At 50.2% G+C, this 22,528-nt stretch overlaps 1 protein-coding gene across 1 annotated transcript in view; it reads right to left on the bottom strand.

The window, feature by feature from the left end:
- MTMR11 (myotubularin related protein 11) overlaps positions 1-18,452 on the bottom strand; it is a 29,855-nt gene extending 11,403 nt beyond the window's left edge. Inside the window, exons 1-10 of the mRNA XM_035097948.2 lie at positions 17,573-18,452; positions 12,836-12,908; positions 7,820-7,959; positions 7,015-7,087; positions 6,658-6,800; positions 4,298-4,376; positions 4,031-4,208; positions 2,882-2,969; positions 2,661-2,749; positions 1,518-1,648 (exon numbers count right to left, since the gene is read on the bottom strand). Coding sequence (XP_034953839.2) covers positions 1,518-1,648; positions 2,661-2,749; positions 2,882-2,969; positions 4,031-4,208; positions 4,298-4,376; positions 6,658-6,800; positions 7,015-7,087; positions 7,820-7,959; positions 12,836-12,908; positions 17,573-17,626 — 1,048 coding nt within the window. The 5' untranslated portion in view covers positions 17,627-18,452. The remainder of the gene's footprint in view (positions 1-1,517; positions 1,649-2,660; positions 2,750-2,881; positions 2,970-4,030; positions 4,209-4,297; positions 4,377-6,657; positions 6,801-7,014; positions 7,088-7,819; positions 7,960-12,835; positions 12,909-17,572) is intronic.
- Positions 18,453-22,528: the final 4,076 nt, after the last annotated feature.

Below are 22,528 nucleotides of genomic sequence, written 5' to 3' on the forward strand. Positions count from 1 at the left end.
TTAGAATCACCAGAAGAGCTTGGCTGCTGGATCAGGCCAAAGGGGCCAGTCAAGCCCAGCATCCTGTTCTCACAGTGGCCAACCAGGTGCCCTAAAGGGAAACATTCAAGCAGGCCCTTAACACAAGAGCTACCGGTATTCTCCTCTCCAAAGCAGGACCTGAGAGCTACAGATTCAGAGGCATTTACAGTCGTACCTTGGAAGCCGAACGGAATCCGTTCCAGAAGTCCGTTCGACTTCCAAGGCACGGTTTCCCGCAGCCAATTGAAAGCCCCGCCGGACGTTCAGCTTCCAAAAGAACATTCACAAACTGGAACACTCACTTCCAGGTTTGTGGTGTTTCGTTTGGGAGCCAAAACGTTTGACTGCTGAGGCATTCGTCAACCAAGGTACGACTGTACTACCTCCAACAATGGGGGCAGGATGTAGCTACTATCACAGCTAGCAGCCACTGAATTTGCCTTACCCTCTTTAAAGCCACCCAGCTCGATGGCCACCCCTGCCTCGCGTGTGAGCGAATTCCGCCTTTTCAATTATTATTTTGTCTTTTGGGCAACCTAATCCGAAGGGCTAAGAATAGAGCGCGAGTCTTCAAAATCCCTAGGAAACCATCTGCGCCGTTCCTCCAAAAATAGGATCTCCAACGGAGGTCTGGAACAGTCAGTTGCCAGTTTCAAGGCAGCTGTGCAAAAAATTAAAAAAAAATAAAGATCTTGTGTTATTTTTATTCCGATTCCTCATTTGTGGCCTCTGGAGGCCAGGAAGATTCCTCTCCACCCTGTGAGTCATGCAGCATTCTGGAGAAGCATCAGGAAGCTCCACAGAGGGATTAATGCGTAGCCCAGTAGAATCTCTCCGGGAGAGAATTAGGGCTGGTTGTTCATCATTCAACACCTCTCCAGGTACTATCTAAAACTGGTGGCCGGCAGGGGGCAAGACTCCTTATGATCCCCTCTCCTTGGCATAGTTGGTACGCTCCATGTGGTTGGACCCAGGTTTGAGGCTCAGATCAATGTCTTGGACAAGATCCCTGCCACCTCTGCAGCTCAGAGAAGGTAACTCCACGCCTCATGCGCACCAGTTGTGCTCCCCTAAATCCGCCTCTCCTGGGTCCTTCCAATCTTTCTTGGAAGGTAAGGTAAAAGAAAGCGCCTCTTTGTGTACCACGAGGGTAAACTACGGAACTCACTGCCGCAGGAGCCAGCGCTGGCTTTGAAACTTGGGTGGCATTAAAAGAGGATTGGACTAACCAGCCACAGTGCCTTGCTCTGCTTCCATGGTCACAGGCAGTGATGCTTCTGAAGAAGGGGAGAGTTGCTCTTGCACTTGGGGAGTCCTGCTTGTGGGTTTCCCACTGGGGCACCTGGCTGCTGGGCAAGGTGGGCCATTGGCCTGATTTAGCTGCAGAGATCTTCCTATGTTCAAAGCCGGGTGCTCTGCCAGAGCTCCAGCCCTTCCCCTAACTCAAGAGCGACCCCTGTCGAGAGGCCGGCCCCACGGCTATTTCCTCTTCTCACCGGCAAGGCAGAGGCTCAAGTTCCAAAGCTTGGAGTAGGACTGCTGGATCTCCGGGGGGCTGGGGAGGTCCGCCGTCACCTCGACGATCACACATTGGGGGTGGCCAGCAAGCATCAGAGTTTCCACTGACCTGCAGAAAGAGAGAGAAAGAGAAATGAGGAAGGCAAAGCTGAGCCTCCAGCAAACTGATACAAGTTTGAATCTCACCTTAAAAAGAAAAGAAAAAACTGCTTCAGTGGCTGAGTGTTAGCTGTGGTTCCGGCATTGCAGGGGGTTGGACTAGATGACCCTTGGTGTCCCTTCCAACTCCCACCTCTACCGTTCTACCATTCTATGAGAGATGGGAATCTGAGCTCCCTCCGACACCTCTGCTGTGGCAGACCAGCAATTCCAGATGCCTCCTCTCCCTCGACTGCCACCTTTCTATCAAGGAACTACTTTCTAAGAACTGAGGCCTGAGCTTGAGTTCCTCTTCCCTCCCTGTCCCTTTCCCCTTGTATATAGAACAGGGGTCAGCAACCTTTTTAAGCCATGGGCCGGTCCACTGTCCCTCAGACCATTTGGTGGGCCAGACTATATTTTGAAAAATAAATATGAACGAATTCCTATGCCCCACAAATAACCCAGAGATGCATTTTAAATAAAAGCACACATTCTACTCATGTAAAAACACACTGATTCCCGGACCGTCCGCGGGCCAGATTGAGAAGGCGATTGGGCTGCATCCGGCCCCCAGGCCTTAGGTTGCCTACCCCTGATATAGAATCATAGATTTGTAGAGTTGGAAGGGTCCCCAGGGGCCATCTAGCCCAACCCCCTGCTGCAGAACCATAGCTGCCAAGTTATCCCTTTTTTTCAAGGGATTTTCCCTTATGCTGAATAGGCTTCCTCGTGAGAAAAGGGAAAACTTGGCAGCTATGTGCAGAACAGTGATGGCAGCTAAATAATCTCTGAGAGGTGGAGTCGGAAACCTTCCGAGGCGGTGTTTAAAATGGCAAGCCTGTGGGCAGGTGTAATAAACCTGGGCAGGTATAATAAAAAAATATAAGTGGCCTGGAAATTCCCCAAGACTGGAAGCGCTTTTGAGGGCAGGGACCCCCGTCTCTCCCACAGCCCCCCTCTCTCCCCCCCCAGCAACGTACCTCATGTCTTCCTTCTCTGGGTCTGAATCGGGATGGAAGCTGGCTGCTCGAAGGAGATCGCTGCCTCCTGGGTGATGCCAGCACAGCCTCTGGGGGACGGAAGAGGGAACGAGCTGAATGGGATTCCCTGTGATGCATTTTGCTGGATTTGGGGGTTGGGAGTCATGTACGCCATTTAAGACATCCCCCACCCACCACCCAAGCATGCTCAGGTTGCTCACCGGGATGCGTCTTTCGTTAAAATGGACAAAGGCCCTCTTCAGCTCATTGTCCAGAAACCAACTGGGGACCCACAAATATTTGGGGAGGCTGCAGAGAGAGGAAGAGGCACGTTGACAAGGAAAAGAAGAGGCAGACTTTTACAGAGCCAAACCATTTGAGTTCCTCTCCTTCAATCTTATCTAGACTGACAGGCAGCAATGCCTCCCTGGGCTTTTCAGGTGGGGAGGGGGGCATTCCCAGCCCTACCTGGAAATGTCATTGGGGCCATTCTGCATGTGAAGCAGATGTTCTGTCATTGAGCTACGACCCTTGTCCTATGCATAAATTAAGATTCTAGTTCTTGTGAGAATGTTGTGGGTAGCAGGAGAGGATATATTGATTAAATATTATCCTTCCTCACTCAAGCTAGCAAGCTAGTAGCAGAGTACATTCCCCTGTCTATTGCAGGAAGCTAGTTGGTAGATTCGTCTGAATCTCTTGAGTTAAGCAATCCAGTCTGGCTTGTCCAGATTGGATTTGTCCCTGGTAAATTCCCCTTTAATTCCCTCTTAAAAGAATAAAGACACAACAGTCTTCTATGAAAAGTAATAAGAAGTTTTCTCACATTCAGTTCACAGTAGGTTCCCTGAAGGCAGGCTTTAGCTTGTAGTTACAGAAGAGAGTTTGGGTTCATCCCATATGGGGATTAAGCCCATGTGCTGCTGGCTGAGAGCCAGCAGACAGCAAAAGAACATCAAGAGAGTAGCATCAAGAGAAGGAAGGTCAAGAGAAGGAGTAGCATGGAGAATGGAAGGTGGCTGCGTGACCAGCCCTTTTATGGGGTCTCCCTGGTCACGCGCACGCAGGCAGAGGATGCTCCAGACAGGTGTGACAGGAAGTCCTCCTGGCTGAAGCAACATCCCCCTGTGTGTCAACTCTGGGCAAACAGGAAATGTTGTACTTGACTGCTATAGTGATTTCACATCCCACCGTTCTCATTCTGGTCCTAGAATCCTAGTCCTCAGAAGGTAGCACCAATTCAAGTAGGGACACAGAGAGCTGCCTTAAAACAGTCACACCCCCATTGTGACATCTGGCTCAGTACTGTCTAGGGTCCCTCCCCGCCACCTCCTTCCCAGAAAACCAACCCCATAGGCCATATATTACACCTGGTGGACATGTCAAAGCGCTCATTGACAGAGCTGACCCGCCAGCCCGCAGCTCCGAGTCTCTGCAGCTCCTTCTCCCAGTCCCGGAGGGTCTGGAACAAGAGCGTTGGGGACCCATCCTCCTTCTTCTCCTCTTCCTCCTCCAGCACCTCCTCCTCCTGATTCGGCTGGCAGTTCCCTGCAGTGGCAAAAGAGGCATAAGGCTCCATCACCCGCAGACCCTCAAGGCAGCCAGCGTCTCCCTCCCCCTCGGCCAGCTGGACTCACTCAAGTTCTTCAGGGCAGCATCTTCGTAGGAGCCATCCCTGGCGCTGCTCTCGTGAGCCTGAGCAATAGCCATGGAGACCTGGAACAGCATGGCAGGGAGAGGGTTAAGCCCAGCAGAGGGCCACATTCCCTTCTGGGCAAGCTTCGGGGGGGGGGGGCGCATTCCAGAGGTGGGCAGGGTCAGAGGCAAAAGTGGCCAAAGCAATTTTGCATATTTTATCTTTGTACAGTTGGCTAGTTTCTTTAAAACACATATATATACACACACATTAGGCACCTTTTATCATATGTGGTGGAAATGTAAGGTACTAAAATAATTCTGGGAAATGATATATAATGAGTTGGGGGGGGGGAAATGCTTAAAATAACTTTGGGGGGGGGCACCCTGAAGCCTTCCTTTTAGGAATTCTAGATGCCGAAATCCCAAGGGAGAAGAAAATACAATTTATGTATGCGACCACGGCTGCGTGGGTGTTATTGGCCCAGAGATGGAAAGAAGATACAGTAAATTCCCTAGCAGAGAAGAATGGCAGACCAAGTTGGTGGATTACGCCAAAATGGCAAAAATGACCAGAAGAATCAGAAATCAGGAAGACCAAAATTTTAATAAGGAATGGGGAAAATTTATAACCTATCTTAAAAACCACTGTAAACAAAGGGGAGGATGAAAGTCCAAGAGATTCCTTGGAATCTTGTTTTTAATGTTGTATGTTCGATAGTAAAGCTAAAGGGACCCCTGACAATTAAGTCCAGTCGCAAACGACTCTGGGGTTATGGCGCTCATCTCGCTTTAAAGGCCAAGGGAGCCAGCGTTTGTCCACTTCCACAGATAGTTTTTCCGGGTCATGTGGCCAGCATGACTAAGGCGCTTCTGGCGGAACCAGAGCAGCACACAGAAACACCATTTACCTTCCCGCCAGAGCGGTACCTATTTATCTTCTTGCACTGTGTGCTTTCGAACTGCTAGGTTGGCAGGAGCTGGGACCGAGCAACGGGAGCTCAGCCTGTCGCGGGGATTCGAACCGCCGACCTTCTGATCGGCAAGCCCAAGCAGCACAGTGGTTTAACCCACAGCGCCACCTGCGTCCCTGTATGTTCGATATGTGACTGTAAAATTTTAATCTGAGAAAACAAATAAACTTATTTTATTTACACATACACACATTTTAAAACATACAGGAAAACAAAAGACGTGTAAGTGTAAATAAATATCAAAAACAAAATCTAATTACAACAAATAAAAATTGGACTGCTTTCTACATCTCTCTATACCTCTATCCCTCTATTCCTCAAGAAAGATGCTAACCAGGGCTAGTCAGGCATGTGGTCTGCAGAGACTTCCAAGGGCTGGCAAGAGAAGCCACATTTAGCCCCTGATGTGCAGCAGCCCTCACCTTTCCTTAGGCCTGCCGTGAGATAACAGGGGCTTCCACATGGCTGCTTTTTGTGGACTTGGTGCAACTCATTCGCCTGCGTTTTGCCTAACATCTGCCCATGACATCACCCTCACCCAGATGCCAACACCTCCCTTTCCCCATTGAATCTGGTTTACGTCTGTGAAAAATCCAGTACACAGCACCAGACACCAGAAACAAACACAGAGCAATCCCCCACACTTATCCTCTGACTCACTCTGCCTCTCGGCAGGGCCGGCTCCTGAGCGATGCCAGCCTTACACCACCTGGACCCAGGCAATAACAGGGATGCAAGAAGGTGCCAATTTCCGTTCCGCCCTGCATTCCCCGCTGCTTCTGGTCCGCTGCAGTTTGTCTTCTGCCAAAAGCAACCTGATTTGTCTCGCTGTCCGCCACGGCAAGGATTACGCCATTTGCATCGTTTGCCGTAATTAATAGGTTAAATTGCATTGTCCACCCCGTTCATTTCAGTGCCGAGGAAGAACAATACAAACATATAGTCGTGCCTCGGAAGTCAAACACCTTGCGAGTCAAACGTTTTGGCTCCCTGCAAACCTGGAAGTGAGTGCTCCAGCTTGCAAATGTTCTTTGGAACCCGAATGTCCAACACGACTTCTGCAACTTCCGATTGGCTGCAGGAGCTTCCTACAGCCAATCAGAAGCCGCGCCTTGGCTTCCAAACGTTTTGGAAGTCGAATGGACTTCCAGAATGGATTCTGTCCGACTCCCGAGGTACCACTGTAATTGGCACTGTATTTGCCTGCAGCCCGAAAACAACAGCAATCGCCAGCTGAGCCTCTGGAATGGCTTCTGTTCCAGACATGTGGGCAGTGGCAATTTTTGTTTCCTGTTTCTGTTCTCCAACATCATCTCTACGATTTCTCTTTCTCTCTCTCTTTCTCCCTCCGCTGCTGAATTCTGTGTCTCCCCCTCCCCGCAACTCACCCGGAAGGCCTGAGGCTCTAAGCCGCTGTCGTGGAACCGGAACCGCAGCACCCGGAAATCCCGGCAGCAGATGATCAGCTCCTCTGGGATGAACTTCAGGGTCGAGGTACTAGTGAGCACTTTAGCCTTTGTGAAGCTGTTGACTTTGGGGGGGGGGTAAGAAAAGCAGAAGCCGTGTGTTAACTACAGGGGAAAGGAGCCAGAAGGACCTGAAGAGTTAATAGCAGCGATGGAGGGGAGCACCAGGCACACAAATGGCAGGTTTACAGGGTTACAGCAAGATCAGAGGTCTCTGCCCCGAGGGGCTTACAATCAAGGACGGAATAAGATGATTTAAGGCAGCCCTCTTAACCTTACCGGCAAGCAGTCTCCCGATGCAAGGGAGGGCAACATCGTAGTCGCTGTGCATGAAAGTTTGGCAGGAACAGTCCTGGAGAAAAAGAGAGGAATTGCTCTCAGCCGGGTTTACGGCGCCTAGCATGCCTTCATTTTGGGGAGGGAGCTTTCCCCTTTCAAGCAGAAGGTCCCAGGTTCAGTCATCACCGGCATCTCCAGATTGGACTAGGGGGAGAAACCCTACCTAAAACTCCAGAGAGTTGCTGCTGTGGTCTGGCTCAGGCTACGACATTTTATTCCAGAATCAGTGGAAACTATTTAAGGGAAAGAGCTGTAACTCAGTGGTGGGACACCTGCCTTTCAAGCAGAAGGTTCAGTCCCTGAAGACATCTCTAGGTGGAGATGCCTGGCCGAAATCCTGGAAAGCTACTGCTGCCAGTCAGTGTAGATGGTACTGAGCTAGATGGACCAGAGGGGTCTGACTCAGCCCTTGATTCAGAACCATGAGGACTAGAATCTTAGCATTATTTTAAACTTGGTGGCATTTCCATGAAGGGCTGGGGAAATCCCCTGCCTGAAACCAGGGGCAGCTGCTGCCAGCCAGTGCAGACAGTCCTGAACTAGATGCACCGATTATCAGTATAAGGCCGTTCCAATTTAAATCAAGTTCCCTCCCCCCCCCCAAAAAAAATCTTGAGGTCTGGAATCTTGCCTTGTTTTTAAGGGAAGGGTTCTGTGATAGACCAATGGTCTGACTTGCTTTAAAGAAGCTACTCTCTTCTTTTCTGGACAAGGCAGCATTGCAGAAACCCACCGGGCAACTCACCTCTGTGTTTGGAGAGGGGTCTGGTAAGAAAGCCACTCTCAGGTTGGTGCAATACAGGGTGCCTGGGATGTACCTCGCTTCTCCATCTCGAGAAGGGATGCTTTTCCGCACGTGAGCTGCCTCTTCTCGAATATATTCGCCTGCAGGATAGAATTCACAATGAAGGGGACTTGGGAGAAACACTGTGCAATGGGAGGTTGCACAGAAAACTTTCAGAAACTCCTGGAGAAGAGAAAAGGAGAGAGAAGCTCTTATTTCTTCCCAGCTTCCCCCACCTGTGTGTGTGTGTGTGTGTGTGTGTGTGTGTGTGTGTGTGTGTGTGTATACCTTGACCTTTTGGCACATCTGGAAATCGAAGAGAGTTGTCACTGTCATCCAGAAATACCCATTTCACAGAAGAAAAACTGGTGGTGCTCAGAAGGTAACCCCCAAAAGGCAAAATTCCTACTTAACAAATGCATAGTTAAGCTACGGAAACTCCCTGCCATGGGAAGCAGTGTTGGCCACCAAAAGAGATGGCTTTAAAAAAGGATTGGACAAATTCATGGAGCAGATGCTCGTGGTCTTTTCTAACTCATCTCCTAGCCACAGTGGCTATGCTCTGCCCCCACAGTGCTTCTGAATGCCAGTTGCCCGAAACCTCAGGAGAGGAAAGTGACCTTGGGCTCTGATCCAGCTTGCAGGTTCCTCACAGACACCATGATCCAGAAGACTGTTCATATACACACTCCAAATAAAATGCAGACCGAGAAAAAAAAAACCCAAGCAGGCAGCATTTCCCCCAAAGTAGGCAATCCATCCAACTAAACAGCAAGGCAAAAAAAAGATCCTCATTCTTTACTTTTTAAAAATCAGGAGGTGCTGGGGAAACCCGTAGGGGATTTCTAGGGGTGACAAGGCAGATGGGGACTCCAGTTCTGAAGTTCCCCCTCTCCTTGCTCCTCCTTCCTGTTCACCTAGCCAGGTTCCCAATCGCCATGCAATGCCTTTGCCAAGCAGGAAAGCATTCAGTCAGTGTTTGCCCTCTAGGGCTGTTACAACCCCCAGGTGTCCAAGCGACAAGGGCAGGCAGGACTCCTTCACTGAGAGCAAAGCCCCGACTTCTTCAGAGACACCAAGTCGGCTGCCTTTTTTCTACTAAGGCCCCACTCTAGTTAATCATTTGCCACGCAAGCACTTCCTTCCCCCCACTGCTGTTTCCAAATACGCCTCTCTCGCCTCCAAAAAGGTGCACAGGGAAGACAAAGCAAGTTTCTCCTTCCCCGCATGTTAATTTAATTTTTTGTGTGTGACTTCAACAGTGCAAATCTGCCTTTCCAGAACATGCTCGAGTTCCTGCCACAAAATACTGACATTCTGGGTTCCCCCTTCCACAAACACCCTTGCAGACATCCATTCCTAGTGGCTAATGTGTTCGACTAGGACCTTGGAGAGACCAGGGTTCGAATCCCCCCAACTAGGCCCCTCAGCCTAACCTACCTCATAGGGCTGTTGTGAGGGTGAAGAGAACCATGTCTGCGACCCAGAGCTACTTGGAGGAAAAAGTGGAATATAAATGTGCTAAATAAATAAACAAGTCATGGAGCCCATAAGCAAGAAAAGCCTGCCTCTGCAAATAAAGAATGAAAGAAAATCTCTTCTACTGCAAAGAGGTGCCTGCCCACCTTTTCCTCCTGGGTGTCTTCTCGCCTAACCTCTAGGGATTTCATCACTGCATTATGGCAAGTTGAGTGGCCCACTTTCTACCTAATTCAATCCCCAGCATCAGAAGCGATAATAACAAACTCTCTCCAGCCCCGTGAGGCATCTTCTAACATGGCCACTCTTTTAAAAACACACACAAATGATATCCAAATAGCTCCTGTCTTGTGCTAATAATACAAGTTTCAGCTTGTTTTGCATACCGAAACACATTTGGAAACCAGAAGCACTCCCTACCCCCCCTTATGAAGGAAGACTCATCGAGCTGGAAGAATCGCAACAGCTCCCAGCTCTTCCCAGAAAGATGAAGTGCACTTAAACATACAAACTGGAATCCAGGAATATAAAACATTGTCTCCCACTGCCCACCCCACAAAGGAATCAGCAATCGCCTGTAAGAACTCGAAATAGACTATGGCTTGAAATGTGTCTTACTGTTGCTCTCGAGTATTTCTTGCTATTTTTGTACACAGCTGAAAGCTCATTTTAGTACAATGCAAATAAGGAGCTGGATTGTCTATTCATTACAGCCATACCTCATGTTACATCTGCTTCAGGATGTGCCTTTTCGAGATACAGATGCGCCGAACCCAGAAGTCCTGGAACGGGTTACTTCCGGGTTCAGCGTGTGCGCATAAGCGCCGAATTATATCACGCGCCTGCGCAGACGTGGCGCTTCAGGGTGCGGCCTTTTCAGGTTGCGAACGGGCATCTGGAACAGATCCCGTTCACAACCAGAGGTACCACTGTATTATTTATCTGTTCCATTTACACCCACCTTTTCTTCCAAGGAGCTCAGGATAGTGTGTACATGGTTCTGCCCCCACCCCAACCTCATTTAATCCTCCCAACAACCCTGAGAGGTAGGCCAGGTTGAGAGAAGCAGAGACTGGCCTGAAGTCACACCCAGCATGCTTCATGACTGGGTGAGGATTTGAAACCTGGCCTCTCCCAGCTCCTGGTTCGGCACTCTATCCATTACACCACACTGGCTCTCATCTTTACACAGTCTGGTCCAATCTTTGGATCGGGCCAAAGATTGGACCAGACTGTGTAAAGATCTAGCTCAGCACTCCGTTCTCACAGTGGCCAATCAGTTGCCCCTGGGCAGGACCCAAAGCACAACGATTCCCACCAACGGGAATTCAGAAGCATTTCTGCCTCTGGCAGGGAAAGCAGAGTATAGGCAGCTAGATGGTAGCCATGGGCCAGTCCTTGCCTCCTCCTTGAAACTGTCCAATCTTCTTCTAAAGCCATCCAAGTTGCTGGCTGTTGCTGCCTCCTGTGGCCATGAGTTCCACAGTTTAATAATCCAAAGATAAGAGCGTGGAGCTTCAAAACACCCCAAGTAGCCGCTCAAAGACCCCTACTGCATCCTGACCTCTTGACGCTCTTTGAATATCATTTGACCCTCTCTATCTTGTTGTGCAGACTATTGCTATAAAACTGTCGTGGGGCATATTTTTAGCACTGTATAAGGAAATAACTTAGACTGTATAAGGACGAACCTAGACAGCATCTTAAAAAGCAGAGACATCACCTTGCCTACAAAGGTCCGTATAGAAGTGTATGGAAGTGAGAGTTGGACCATAAAGAAGGCTGATCGCCGAAGAATGGATGCTTTTGAATTGTGGTGCTGGGGGAGACTCTTGAGAGTCCCATGGACTGCAAGAAGATCAAACCTCTCCATTCTGAAGGAAATCAGCCCTGAGTGCTTACTGGAAGGACAGATCGTGAAGCTGAGGCTCCAAGACTTTGGCCACCTCATGAGAAGAGAAGACTCCCTGGAAAAGACCCTGATCAGGGCCGGCTCTAGGTGTAGTTCCGGTGGCGCAGGGTGCCAGGGCACCGGGCCGGCAGGCGGGGTGCTGCGCGGCAAAGCCGCACGGAAGCCATGCTGCGCGCTGCGAGGGGGGGCGCCGGAGCGATCTCCGCGCCTCAGCACCAGGGCGCCCGACCTGCTCGAGACTGCCCTGACCCTGATGTTGGGAAAGATGGAGGGCCCAAGGAGAAGGGGACGACAGAGGATGAGATGGTTGGACAATGTTCTCAAAGCCACCAACATGAGTCTGACCAAACTGCGGGAGGCAGTGGAAGACAGGAGTGCCTGGTGTGCTCTGGTCCATGGGGTCACGAAGAGTCGGACACGACTAAACGACTAAACAACAAAAGGAAATAAAACCCGACAGAATCCCCCTCCTCAAATCCGAGCAATGGGAGAGGGGGCAGAGAAGCTTGTCCCTGCAGCGCTCTTCTTCCAGAGCCATTTCTCCCTGTTCACGGGTGACTTCCCCGGCTGACTGGACCATGTGGCCCAGTGGTGCCTGCAGGGGGGTCCATCTGCTCCAATAGCTGCCCTTCCCTTCTCTTCCCAGTGTCCCACAAGAATGCCTTTGGACAGCTGCATTCGAGCATGAAAAGGAAGCCTTAACCCTTTGTGGCTCCCTCATGGGGGGTCGCCCCAAGCTTGTATTCAAATAAAAGACCCAACAAAGCCTTTCTCTTTCTCAGAAAAACAGCAACACAGCAAAGCGGGCGGGGAGGGGAGACCCCTCCTTGCAACACACACACACACACGACAAATTCCTCCATGCACGCCCATGGGGAAAGTTCTACCTCCCCATGGGATCGTAGCCAAAGAACGGTGCATGTTTCTTTAAGGAATGACTTAAAAACATAAGGAGAGCCTGCTGGATCAGGCCAGAATCCTGTTTCCACAGTGGCCAACCAGATGCCTCTGAGGGTAACTTGCAATTCAGGATTCGCACACAAGACAGCACAGCTGCGGAGGCAGAGGTCAGCCATCAGGGTTAGTAACCATCGATAGTCCCCTCTATGAATATTTCTAACCCTCTTTCAAAGCAATCCAGCTGGGTGGCCGTCACGGCCTCATGAGGCAGTGAGTTCCGTAGTTCAACTCTGTGCTGTGTGAAGAATGGCTTCCTTTTAACTGTCCTGAATCTTCCAACATTCCTTGGATGTCCAGTAGGGGGAAAAAAATTCTCTGTTCGCTCTCTCTGCACCATATATCATTTTGGACACCTCTTGTCGTCCATTTCCTCGTTGCCCTTTTCTGAACCTTTTCCCAGCTCTGCAATATCCTTTTTGGGGGGCGGCAGGGGGGGGGGGTTAGATGACCACATCTCTATATAGCGCACCGTCGTCCTCCATTCTCTATCCCCACCTCTCAATATCAACCCGTTCCTTGGGACCTGGTGTTTTATACAACACTGAGTCGTCTTTAAACGAGGCGTTGTGCTTTAATGTTTGGGATCGCATGAAAGAGGGTTGAGAAATAAAGTAAAATCGGAATACCTGGGATGCATTGGAGAGCGTGGCAGGATTTGTTCCTCTTGTCACTCATGTCGGGGGACTTTGGACCCTTCGTCTGCAAGGAGAAAAGGGGGGGGTGAGCAGAGGTGCTACAGCGTTTGGCTGGCCGGGACCTTTGATCCATCAGGAAAATATGGAGTCATTCCGATGTTCTTAAGTGGCAGGGCGAGGGAAGAGCCTAGCTATGGATTTTGCAAAGTTCACGCTTATTTCCTTCCTCTCCCTTCTGGGTCTCTGGGATTATTATTTTTTAGCAGGAGGCCCTGGCTGTTTGCGAGACTTTCTGTCCCTCTTCATTTTGCCAAGGGGACGTGGCTCTGTGGCAGGGCACCTGCTTGGCATGCAGAAGGTCCCTGGTCCCGCTGGTATCTCCAGGTAATAATAATAATAATAATAATAATAATAATAATAATAATAATAATAAAGATGTAAGATATCTTTATTGTCATTGTCCCCTTGCGGGAACAACAAAATTACTCCAATAATAATAATAATAATAATAATAATTTATTGAATTTATATACCGCCCTAATTTATATACTGCCCTATACCCGGGGGGTCTCAGGGCGGTTCACAGGATAAAAGCAAGATATAAAACCGCAAAATACAAAATAAAAACAACAACCCAATAACCCCACCACCACACAAAAAACCCACCACATTTAAAAAAGGTGTAATCAGATCAACCCAAAGCCTGGTTGAAAAGGAACGTTTTTGCCTGGCGCCTAAAGGTGTACAATGAAGGCGCCAGGCGAATTTCCCTGGGGAGAGCATTCCACAGATGGGGAGCCACTGCAGAGAAGGCCCCGTTCTCGTGTTGCCACCCTCCGGACCTCTCGAGGAGGAGGAACACAAAGGAGGGCCTCAGAAGGTGATCTCAGGGTCTGGGTAGGTTCATATGGAAAGAGTCGGTCCTTGAGGTATTGCGGCCCTGAGTTGTTAGGGCTGAGAATGCCCCCAGCCTGACACTATTGGCCTGACACTACTGGCAGTATTGGGATTCCATCCCTGGCAAGGTGCATCTGTGCCCTTCAAGACTGGCCTTCAGAAGGGATGGTGAAACATCTCCATTTTCCCAGGTGGCTGAAAAGCACCTGCTACTGGCAACCCTGAGATCCCAGTATTTAGAATTTTTCAACGTTGTTTTGTTATTGGCACGTTTGCTGGCCTGGTGCCTTTCAGGAGGAAAAAGGAGGGGGAGGAGGAGGAGAATCGTAGCAAAGGACCCAAGACTCCTCTCGTCCAACCCCCTGCAAGAAGGAGGAGATTGGGAACATTGGTAGGCTTCCTGTGGCTGAACATTGTGAGCTGCTGAATCGCGAAGGAAGAGGACACCTCACCCCAAAGGCTGTTTGCTCAGTGGTGGAGGGGTCTCCGCTTTGCATAGGGAGGTCACCAGTTTAATCCTTATGCAGGTGGAAGGAGAGCACCTGCCTTTCCTTGTCACCATACACCTCAGGCGAGAGCAAAACACTCATTCCTCCTTTCCTACAGGAAGCTGCCTGCATCCTTCTCTGTGGGATAAAAGTTTGGCTACATCCGTGAGAGGGGACTCTGTATTCTTCTAGCTCAGGCATCCCCAAACTTCGGCCCTCCAGATGTTTTGGACTACAATTCCCATCATCCCTGACCACTGGTCCTGTTAGCTAGGGATCATGGGAGTTGTAGGCCAAAACATCTGGAGGGCCGCAGTTTGGGGATGCCTGATCTAGCTCTTTTCTTTGTTCAGCCCAGACACTGAGGTCCAACTCCAAGGGCTTTCTGGTGGTTCCCTCCCTGCGAGAAGCCGAGTTACAGGGAACCAGGCAGAGGGCCTTCTCGGTGGTGGCGCCCACCCTGTGGAATGCCCTCCCATCAGATGTCAAGGAAATAAACAACTATCTGACTTTTAGAAGACATCTGAAGGCAGCCCTGTTTAGGGAACTTTTTAATATTTGATGTTTTATCATGTTTTTAATATTCTGTTGGGAGCCGCTCAGAGTAGCTGGGGAAACCCAGCCAGATGGGCGGGGCATAAATAAATAAATATATTATTGTTTTTATTATTTCTTTTTTCTACTTTTTTTGTTTACAGTAGTTTGTTTTTTATTGTAATGTGAAAAGTTTTAATAAATCTATCTATCTATCTATCTATCTAGATAGATAGATAGATAGATAGATAGATAGATAGATAGATAGATAGTCGTACCTCAGAAGTCAAACAGAATCCGTTCCGGAAACCCATTTGACTTCCAAAACATTCGGAAACCAAGGCATGGTTTCCGATTGGCTGCAGGAAGCTCCTGCAGCCAATCGGAAGCCACAGAAGTCACGTTGGACGTTCGGGTTCCAAAGAACATTCGCAAACCAGAATACTCCGTTCTGGGTTTGCGGCATTCGGGAGCCAAAACGTTCGACTCGCTAGGTGTTTGGGATCCAAGGTACGACTGTGTATGGAAGCTGCCTTATCCTGAATCAGACCATTGGCCCATGTAGCTCAGGTCTGCCCACACTGACTGGCAGCAATGGCTCTATGGGATTTCAGATCCACCAGGTCTCTCCGCTACCTGGAGAGGTCGGGAATGAACCTGGGACCTTCTGCATGCAGTGCAAGTGCTGAACTACAGTCTTTAAAATACCCTAGTCCTCATGAGTTCAGAATAAAGAGCTGGTTCAAATATGAACAAGCTGTGGCAAGGCAGGCCATTGGGGTCCCTCTAGCCCAATATCTCCTACACCAGGCATCCCCAAACTTTGGCCCTCCAGATGTTTTGGACTACAATTCCCATCTTCCCCAAGACTGGTCCTGTTAGCTAGGGATCATGGGAGTTGTAGGCCAAAACATCTGGAGGGCCGCAGTTTGGGGATGCCTGTCCTACACTGTTCTCCAGAGTTTCACAGACAGGCAACCTTCGCAGGGCTACCTGAAGAAGCCTTCTGAGATCAGGCAGGTGCTGTGTCCCGCTGAGCTACAGGCGCCCTTCTCATGGGATCAGCAAACCAAGCTACTTGGCTCCCTCCTTGCATTCTTTTCTTTTCTTCCTCAATTCGAAAAACATTGTTTGATGACTATGCAAAGAATGCAGAAGGGCAGAGGGAGCCAGATCACAAGAGACCAGGAAGAAACTCAGACCTAACTTAGAAATGCATTCCATCTGAAGGAAATATTGTATGCATAAATCACTTTTTATTTTTTATTTTTTAAAAATCAAGCGGTGCCCCCTTTCATCAAGGCTCAGAGCCACTGTCTCCAACCTGTTTTCCCTTTTTCCTGGCCTCGTGTTCCGGCAAGATCCCACTGCTACTCTGGAGTAAGCAGTTTTGAAGCCTGCAGCTAGCTAGGTCGTTGCTGGAGCAATGGAATGAGGCGTTCAAGCCAAACCCGGGTTTCCTAGCTACCAACTGGAGAGCCAGGACAGAGGCACGGAGGGAGAGAAGGTTTGTTTTTGTTTAAAGAAAGAAGGAACTTTGAAGGGGGGGAGTTTGTGAATCATTAATGGGAAAGTTGCCCTCAGCGGCCAAGGACACTATGTACAGCGAAAAAAAACCACCCACTTCTAAAATTATCGCTGGTCTTTTTCTTTTTCTTTTTTCTTTAAAAGGGAAAGCAAGGAGAAAGAATGCTGTGTTTGGAAACATGTTTGAAAACAGACGTAGGGAATCCCCTCGGCAAAGTTGTGCTCAAAATCCTATATAAACACAAGTCAATGCAACATGTGTGCGTGTCTTTAAATGCAAGCAATGCTTTTTAAGGCTGTCAAAAGAAAGGGTGCCACAAGCAATTGGGTGTGTGGGGTTTTAAGGGGGGGGATTTCCCGGTTTTGAGGAGGTGAAGTCAGTGTGTTGAAAGGCTGGTTTTACATTTGCATTCATCAATGGTTAATTTGCAGGGGGGAGGCAGGTTAACTGGGATTTCTTTTCCTGCGCAAGTATAAGGACATCAGAAGAGCCCTACTGGATCAGGCCAGGAGCCCATTTAGTCCAGCAGTGGCTCAATGCCCCTAAGAACATTGGAATCCTAGGAATCTAGATAGACTGCCTCTGGAGCTGGAAGTTCCACAAAAACCTCAGAAGAGCCCGGCCACTGGCTCAGGCCCATGGCCCATCTTCTCCAGCATCATGTTCTCATAGTGGACAACCAGGTGCGTATGGGAAACCCACAAGCAAGACCAGGTCCTGAGCATAGGAGCCCTCTTCTCCCCTCCTGGAGTTCCCAGCAACTGCTATTCGCAAGCATTACAGCCTCCAAAAAGGGGCTCCTTTGGAAGGTGCTTCCATCAGCCCCAACCAGCCTCGGGTGCTGGGAACTGTAGTTCTCTGAGGGGTAAACCAGAGTTCCTGGAATTCTTATTGGGGGGGCGTGTGTTTTGAATGTGCTTTAAAGGTAGGGCGCGCACACAGTGTTCAGAAGGGCTGTGCCCTGAAGCAAAAGCAAATCTGCAAAGTTTAATTCAGAAAACTAGATAGATAAGAGAGAGAGAGAGATGCCCTAGATGACATAAGTTCATTATTCATGGCCAGCATTTTCCAACCTCTTGGAACATTAAAATAATCTTTTAGACTAATTGTCTGTGAAAAACGCATGGGCAGCATCCAACAGCATTTCCTATGGTTCCAGCACGGGGTGGGGGACCCAGCCTCAAACCCCACCGTTCAACACACACGCCCCCCATTAACCCCGCCAGCAGAACCCCCTTTCTCCAACCCCTTTCAGCGTTGCAACGCCAGAAGCCGACTTACCCCTGGATCCTGGTGTTGCTTAATTTTAAAAGAGGTCTTGGACATGGAGAGCATGGCGACGTCGCTTTGTGACCCATAAAAATAATAACCGGTGTGCGTGGAGTGTTGATCTTTCGATGGGGGGGGGGGGCTGCAAGAGCCGGTGAAGGGGTGTTTGTGTGTGGATGTGCCTTAAGAGTCAAAACGCAAAGAGGGAGGAGGAGGGGAGAGAAACCCTCTCTCCAGTTCCCAGGGAACCCGGTGTGCAAAAAGATGCAGTTTCAGGGCGCAAGGTCTCCAGAAGCCCCGCCCCTCTCCAAAATTTAAAAAGGCGTTTTGTGTTCGTTAGTTTGGCTGCAGGGTAGTAGGGAAGGGCCCTCCTTTTGGGGATGGGGGCGGGCGGCTTGGCAAGCTGCTTCCCCAGGCTCTGCGATGTGAGGAGCAAGAAGCGCAGAGGCGATCGGGCTGGTGCTCCTCTTTCGCCTCCCGCTGCTGCAATGCGCTTGGCTGGGCTTCGTCCCCCTCCCGGGTCTGCCTGTCTTCCTTCCTTCTTTCCTTCCTTCCTTCTCTCTCCCGCTGCTGCTGCTCTGCGGGTCCTCCTGCGGGATGCGTGGATGGTCCTTGGCGAATCCGACACCCTCCTCTTCCCCGGCGAGCAGGCTGCGTTTGGGCGGGTGAAACTGACACGGCGCCAGCTCCTCCTCGGCGGGGGGAAGCAGGGCAGGCTCCTCACCAACGGCGGGCCCACGTGGCTGCTTTAAAGGAGAAGCGCTCCCCTTGGCAAGGCTCCCCCGGCAGCAGCGGCCCAGGGAAAAACCCCATCCTTCTCGGGAAGAGGCGCAAGGGGGAGCTGGTCAGCGGCACAGACGACAAGGGGCGGCCCCTCCAAGCCAGGGAGGGGGTAGTCAAGCCAGTCTGAGGCAGTGATGCTCAGCTCAGATTCCTACCTTGCAGGGGGTTAGGCTAGATGACTCTTGGGTATCTTCCGAACTCTGCAATGCTATGAGTCAATGAATACTAAGAGCCTGCTGGATCAGGCCAGTGGCCCATTTATTCCAGCGACCAGACAACCAGTTGCCTGTGGGAAACCAGCAAGCAGGATCCAAGCCCAAGAACTCACGTCCCTCCGGTGGTATCCTGCAATTGGGATTCGGAAGCACTTTTCCCTCCCAGCTGTGGAGGTAGAACACAGCCACCGTGTCTGGTAGCTGTCCATCAATAGCTTTCTCGAATCTCGTCCTCCGTGAATTTGTCCAATCCTCTTTTGAAGCCATTCAAGTTGGTGGCTCCCGAGGGAGCGAGTGCCATAGTTTCATGAGCCTTGATGCCTGGTGCCTACTAGCTGATGAACACACTCTGCTGCTTTGGGGGCTGTGGCTGAGGTGGGGGGGGCAGCCTTTTGGAGCTGGGGAGCTGGCCCGAGGAATTGAAATTCTGGGCCTTTGCAGGAAAGGGGCATGCCGGTGGGGGCCATGTGAAGAAAGGCCCCCGTTTGCCTTGCCATTTCTCTAAGCCGGTCTGACACCTCTCTGATGCAGAAAGGGTGCTTCAGGTGCCTGCCCAGAAGACCTGACCAATTTGGCCAGCTGACTTGAGATCTCATTAGAGCCACTGCCAGGCCCCGTCCCATCTGAGCCGCAAGAGTAAGTGGAAGAACAGCAACTCCCTGCTAGTAAGTCCCGCTGGGGGCACTGCAGGGCTGTTGTGTTGCAGCTGCACGAGGAGGAGGGAGGGAGGGAGGAACGCTTCTCTTGGGCGCCCTTCCTTCGCCGCAGGCCGGGTCTCATGCTGTTTATTTGGGTGGCGCTGAGGACGACCTAAGGCCAGCCTCCGTCTGCCTGTTCGCTCAAGCCTGTGAAGGAGGCCGCATGACAAGATGCACAGTGAGATTCTTTCCTCCTCACGCACAGAAGCGAAAGGCTCCGCTCTGAAGCTGCCACTCCCTGGCTGGAGGGTTTCATGATATCAAGGAAAGCGCCAGGGATTAAGCGGGGGAAGAGAGAGAGAGGAATGCATGATGAAATGTGGACCAGCAGCTTGCCTCTTAAACCTTTGGCCACTTTTATGGGCTTGGCGGAGTCCCAGGATGGAGTCAAATATCAGAACACGCAGCAAAGTGGTTCTTTCCATTGACGGGAGAGAGAAAGAGCCCCAATTTTGAGAAGCCTTTGCTTCTTTTGCTCAGTCAGCCAGCACCCAATCCATCAGGCTGCATCAGTGGGAGGGATGGGAAGCAGGGTTCATTCCATACAGCTCTGCCTGAAATCATTGAACTCTAGAGTTGGAAGAAAGCCTGGGGTGCTTCTAGTCCTGCAACGCAGCTGTTCCCCATGGGGACCGAACCTGCAACCCTGCTGTTATCAGCAACATACTACCCACTGAGCTACCCAGTCTCCCAATGCCTCCTGGTCTTCATGAGAACTGCTTCCCACCCCCTTTGCCCTCCACGCGCTCTTTCCTCTTGTGTGTCATTGTCTTTTTAGATTATAGGGTTGCAGGCAGAGACTGTCTTGCTCGGGTGGATTGTTTGTATGGCAATTTGGGGCGTCTTTTGGCTGAGGAGCCTGGTACAAATTCTCTAAATAAATACTGTAAAGCAAAGAGCTACATGTCCCTGATATTGCCTATCCGCCCATCATCTCATATAAATAAAGACAGAAATCAGGAGTGTGGAATGAAACACAGCCAACTTTTGAAACTCAGACGTTTCTTCATTTTGCAATGCCGGTCTCCAACAAAAACGCAAATACCGGGGTGTATGAGAGTGTCTGTGCAAAAGAAAAATAGCATGCAATATGCAATTTACCCCGGGCAAAAATGGATTTGCAAAAATGTGTGCTTTAGGAGAATTTCGCCCTAAAATGTGGATGAAATATCATGAGGACATTTTGCAGGGGCAGGGATTGCAAACAGATTGCAAGTCATAGAGTTGGAATGGACCCTGAGGATCATCTATTAATCCAACCAAATAAGCAGCTGTCCTGTATGGGGATGGAACCTGCAACACTGGCATTATCAGCATCATGCTCTAACCTTCTGAGCTATCCAGGCTGACAGGAGAACTTGCAGAAATCTGGAGCACTTCAGGTTGTTTTTAAAAAGAGAAAGAAGCAGAGAGAATCTAAAATGGACAGATTTGCCCATCGTAAGAGCCCAGCTCTTTGATGAGGATGAAGAGGATCTATCTAGTCCGGCCTCCTGTTCTCATAGTGGCCCAATGCCCTATGAACCTAAGAATCTAGATAGACTGCCTCTGGACCTGGAGGTTCCACAGGAACAGAAGAAAAAGAACCTGCTATATCAGGTCAGGGGGCTCATCCAGTCCAGCATCCTGTCCTCACAGTGGCCCAATGGGAAACACTTTAGCAGGATCCAAGCACACAATCCCTCTCTTTTACACCTTTGGCCGAGAGAAAGAGAATGGAATGTCCTTCTGAACTTCTTAATTCCAGATTGCCTGAGAGACCCTCATAAAAAGAAGAAATCACCCTCTGGGTGAATCACCAGCTTCTCTTGCGGAAATTTGCTCTTTCTCCCCACCCTCTTAAAGACAATTTTAGCTCTAAACGGGGGGGGGGGGGAGAGAGAGAGAGAGAGAGAGACTGCGCCCGGCGTTTGTATTATTTATTGCTTCTCCCGCCTCGGGGCACCTTCTGTCAAGCAGAAGACATTTTCAGAGGGCACAGGAGGTGCGCCGTGAAAGTGGGTGAGAGAAAGCACTCCCTGTGTAGGTTTTTTTTATGGCTGGGGCAGGAATGAGGCGTTTCGGGAAGGAAAATAGCTGTGCTGCGGGTTCGAGTGCAACGAGAAGGAAGGAACAAAAGCAAGGGGGGGAGATTTCTACCAGAGCGCTGGCAACCTAGGAACACGGGCATGAGATGCTACCTTTAACTGAGCCAGAGCAGTGGCCCGTCAAGCTCAGTATTGACTACACTGACTGGCAGCAGCTCTCTCAGCAATGCCACTGAGCTGCAGGCAATGGGAACTGAGACCCTAGTCCTCATGGTTCTGAATGAAAGGGATGATTGAAACAGGGACATGCAGTGTACCGAGTCAGAACACCTTTCTTCTTCTTCTTCTTTGGCGATCCCTCGTAGCCGAGTCAGATTGTCTTCCATAAGCACAGTTTTAAAAGCGAGTCTGTAAGTGACTGTGGAGGCCAATTCTGGATCCACACGTCCTTCCACAGTGGGGACATTGGTTTCCGGGCGGGAGTTGATCACGGTGAGGGTTCACCAAGCATGCCTTTTTCCTCTTAGCACATTTCTCCCTTGCGTCCTGAGTTCAAGTGCCTTCAAAACCCATGACACCTTTGGTAAAGGCTGTTCTCCAGTTGGAGCACTCGCAGGCCAGTGTTTCCCACTTGTCGGTGTTTATTCTACTTTATTTTAGATTTGCCAGACCACCTAGGCCAGTACTCTCTACACCAGGCATCCCCAAACTGCGGCCCTGCCCTCCAGATGTTTTGGCCTACAACTCCCACGATCCCTAGCTAACAGGACCAGTGGTCGGGGAAGATGGGAATTGTAGTCCAAAACATCTGGAGGGCCGAAGTTTGGGGATGCCTGCTCTACACTGACATCGCCCAGCCCTAAAACTGGCCGTGGCAAATGGATAGCAAGGAGAGCCCATCGGATCAGAGCGGAGGCGCATCACCAACTGCGTCCCGTTTTCCACCATGGCCAATCAGGTGACTCCAGGAAGTCTTCAGGTAGGGCGTGGACCCCAGTGGCCCACTCTAGAGGACTGTGGCTCTCTGCAAAAAGCGCCACTTGCAAGACTGCGACACCAGCAGCAAGTCTTTGCTTTGCCCCCTAGCCTGGCTGTAAGATTTCCAGGCTCAGAGGCTGGTTCAGTTGGAGAAACTGGATCTCGGCGTTCCTCAGCAACCAGAACAACTGGTTGATTCAGTCCTTCAGCCGGGAGGCAGCACCTCCGAAGGAAGAGAGATGCAGGCTTGGCTCCCATAAAACATCG

The sequence above is a fragment of the Zootoca vivipara genome, chromosome 17, assembly GCF_963506605.1.
Source record: "Zootoca vivipara chromosome 17, rZooViv1.1, whole genome shotgun sequence".
Taxonomy (NCBI): domain Eukaryota; kingdom Metazoa; phylum Chordata; class Lepidosauria; order Squamata; family Lacertidae; genus Zootoca; species Zootoca vivipara.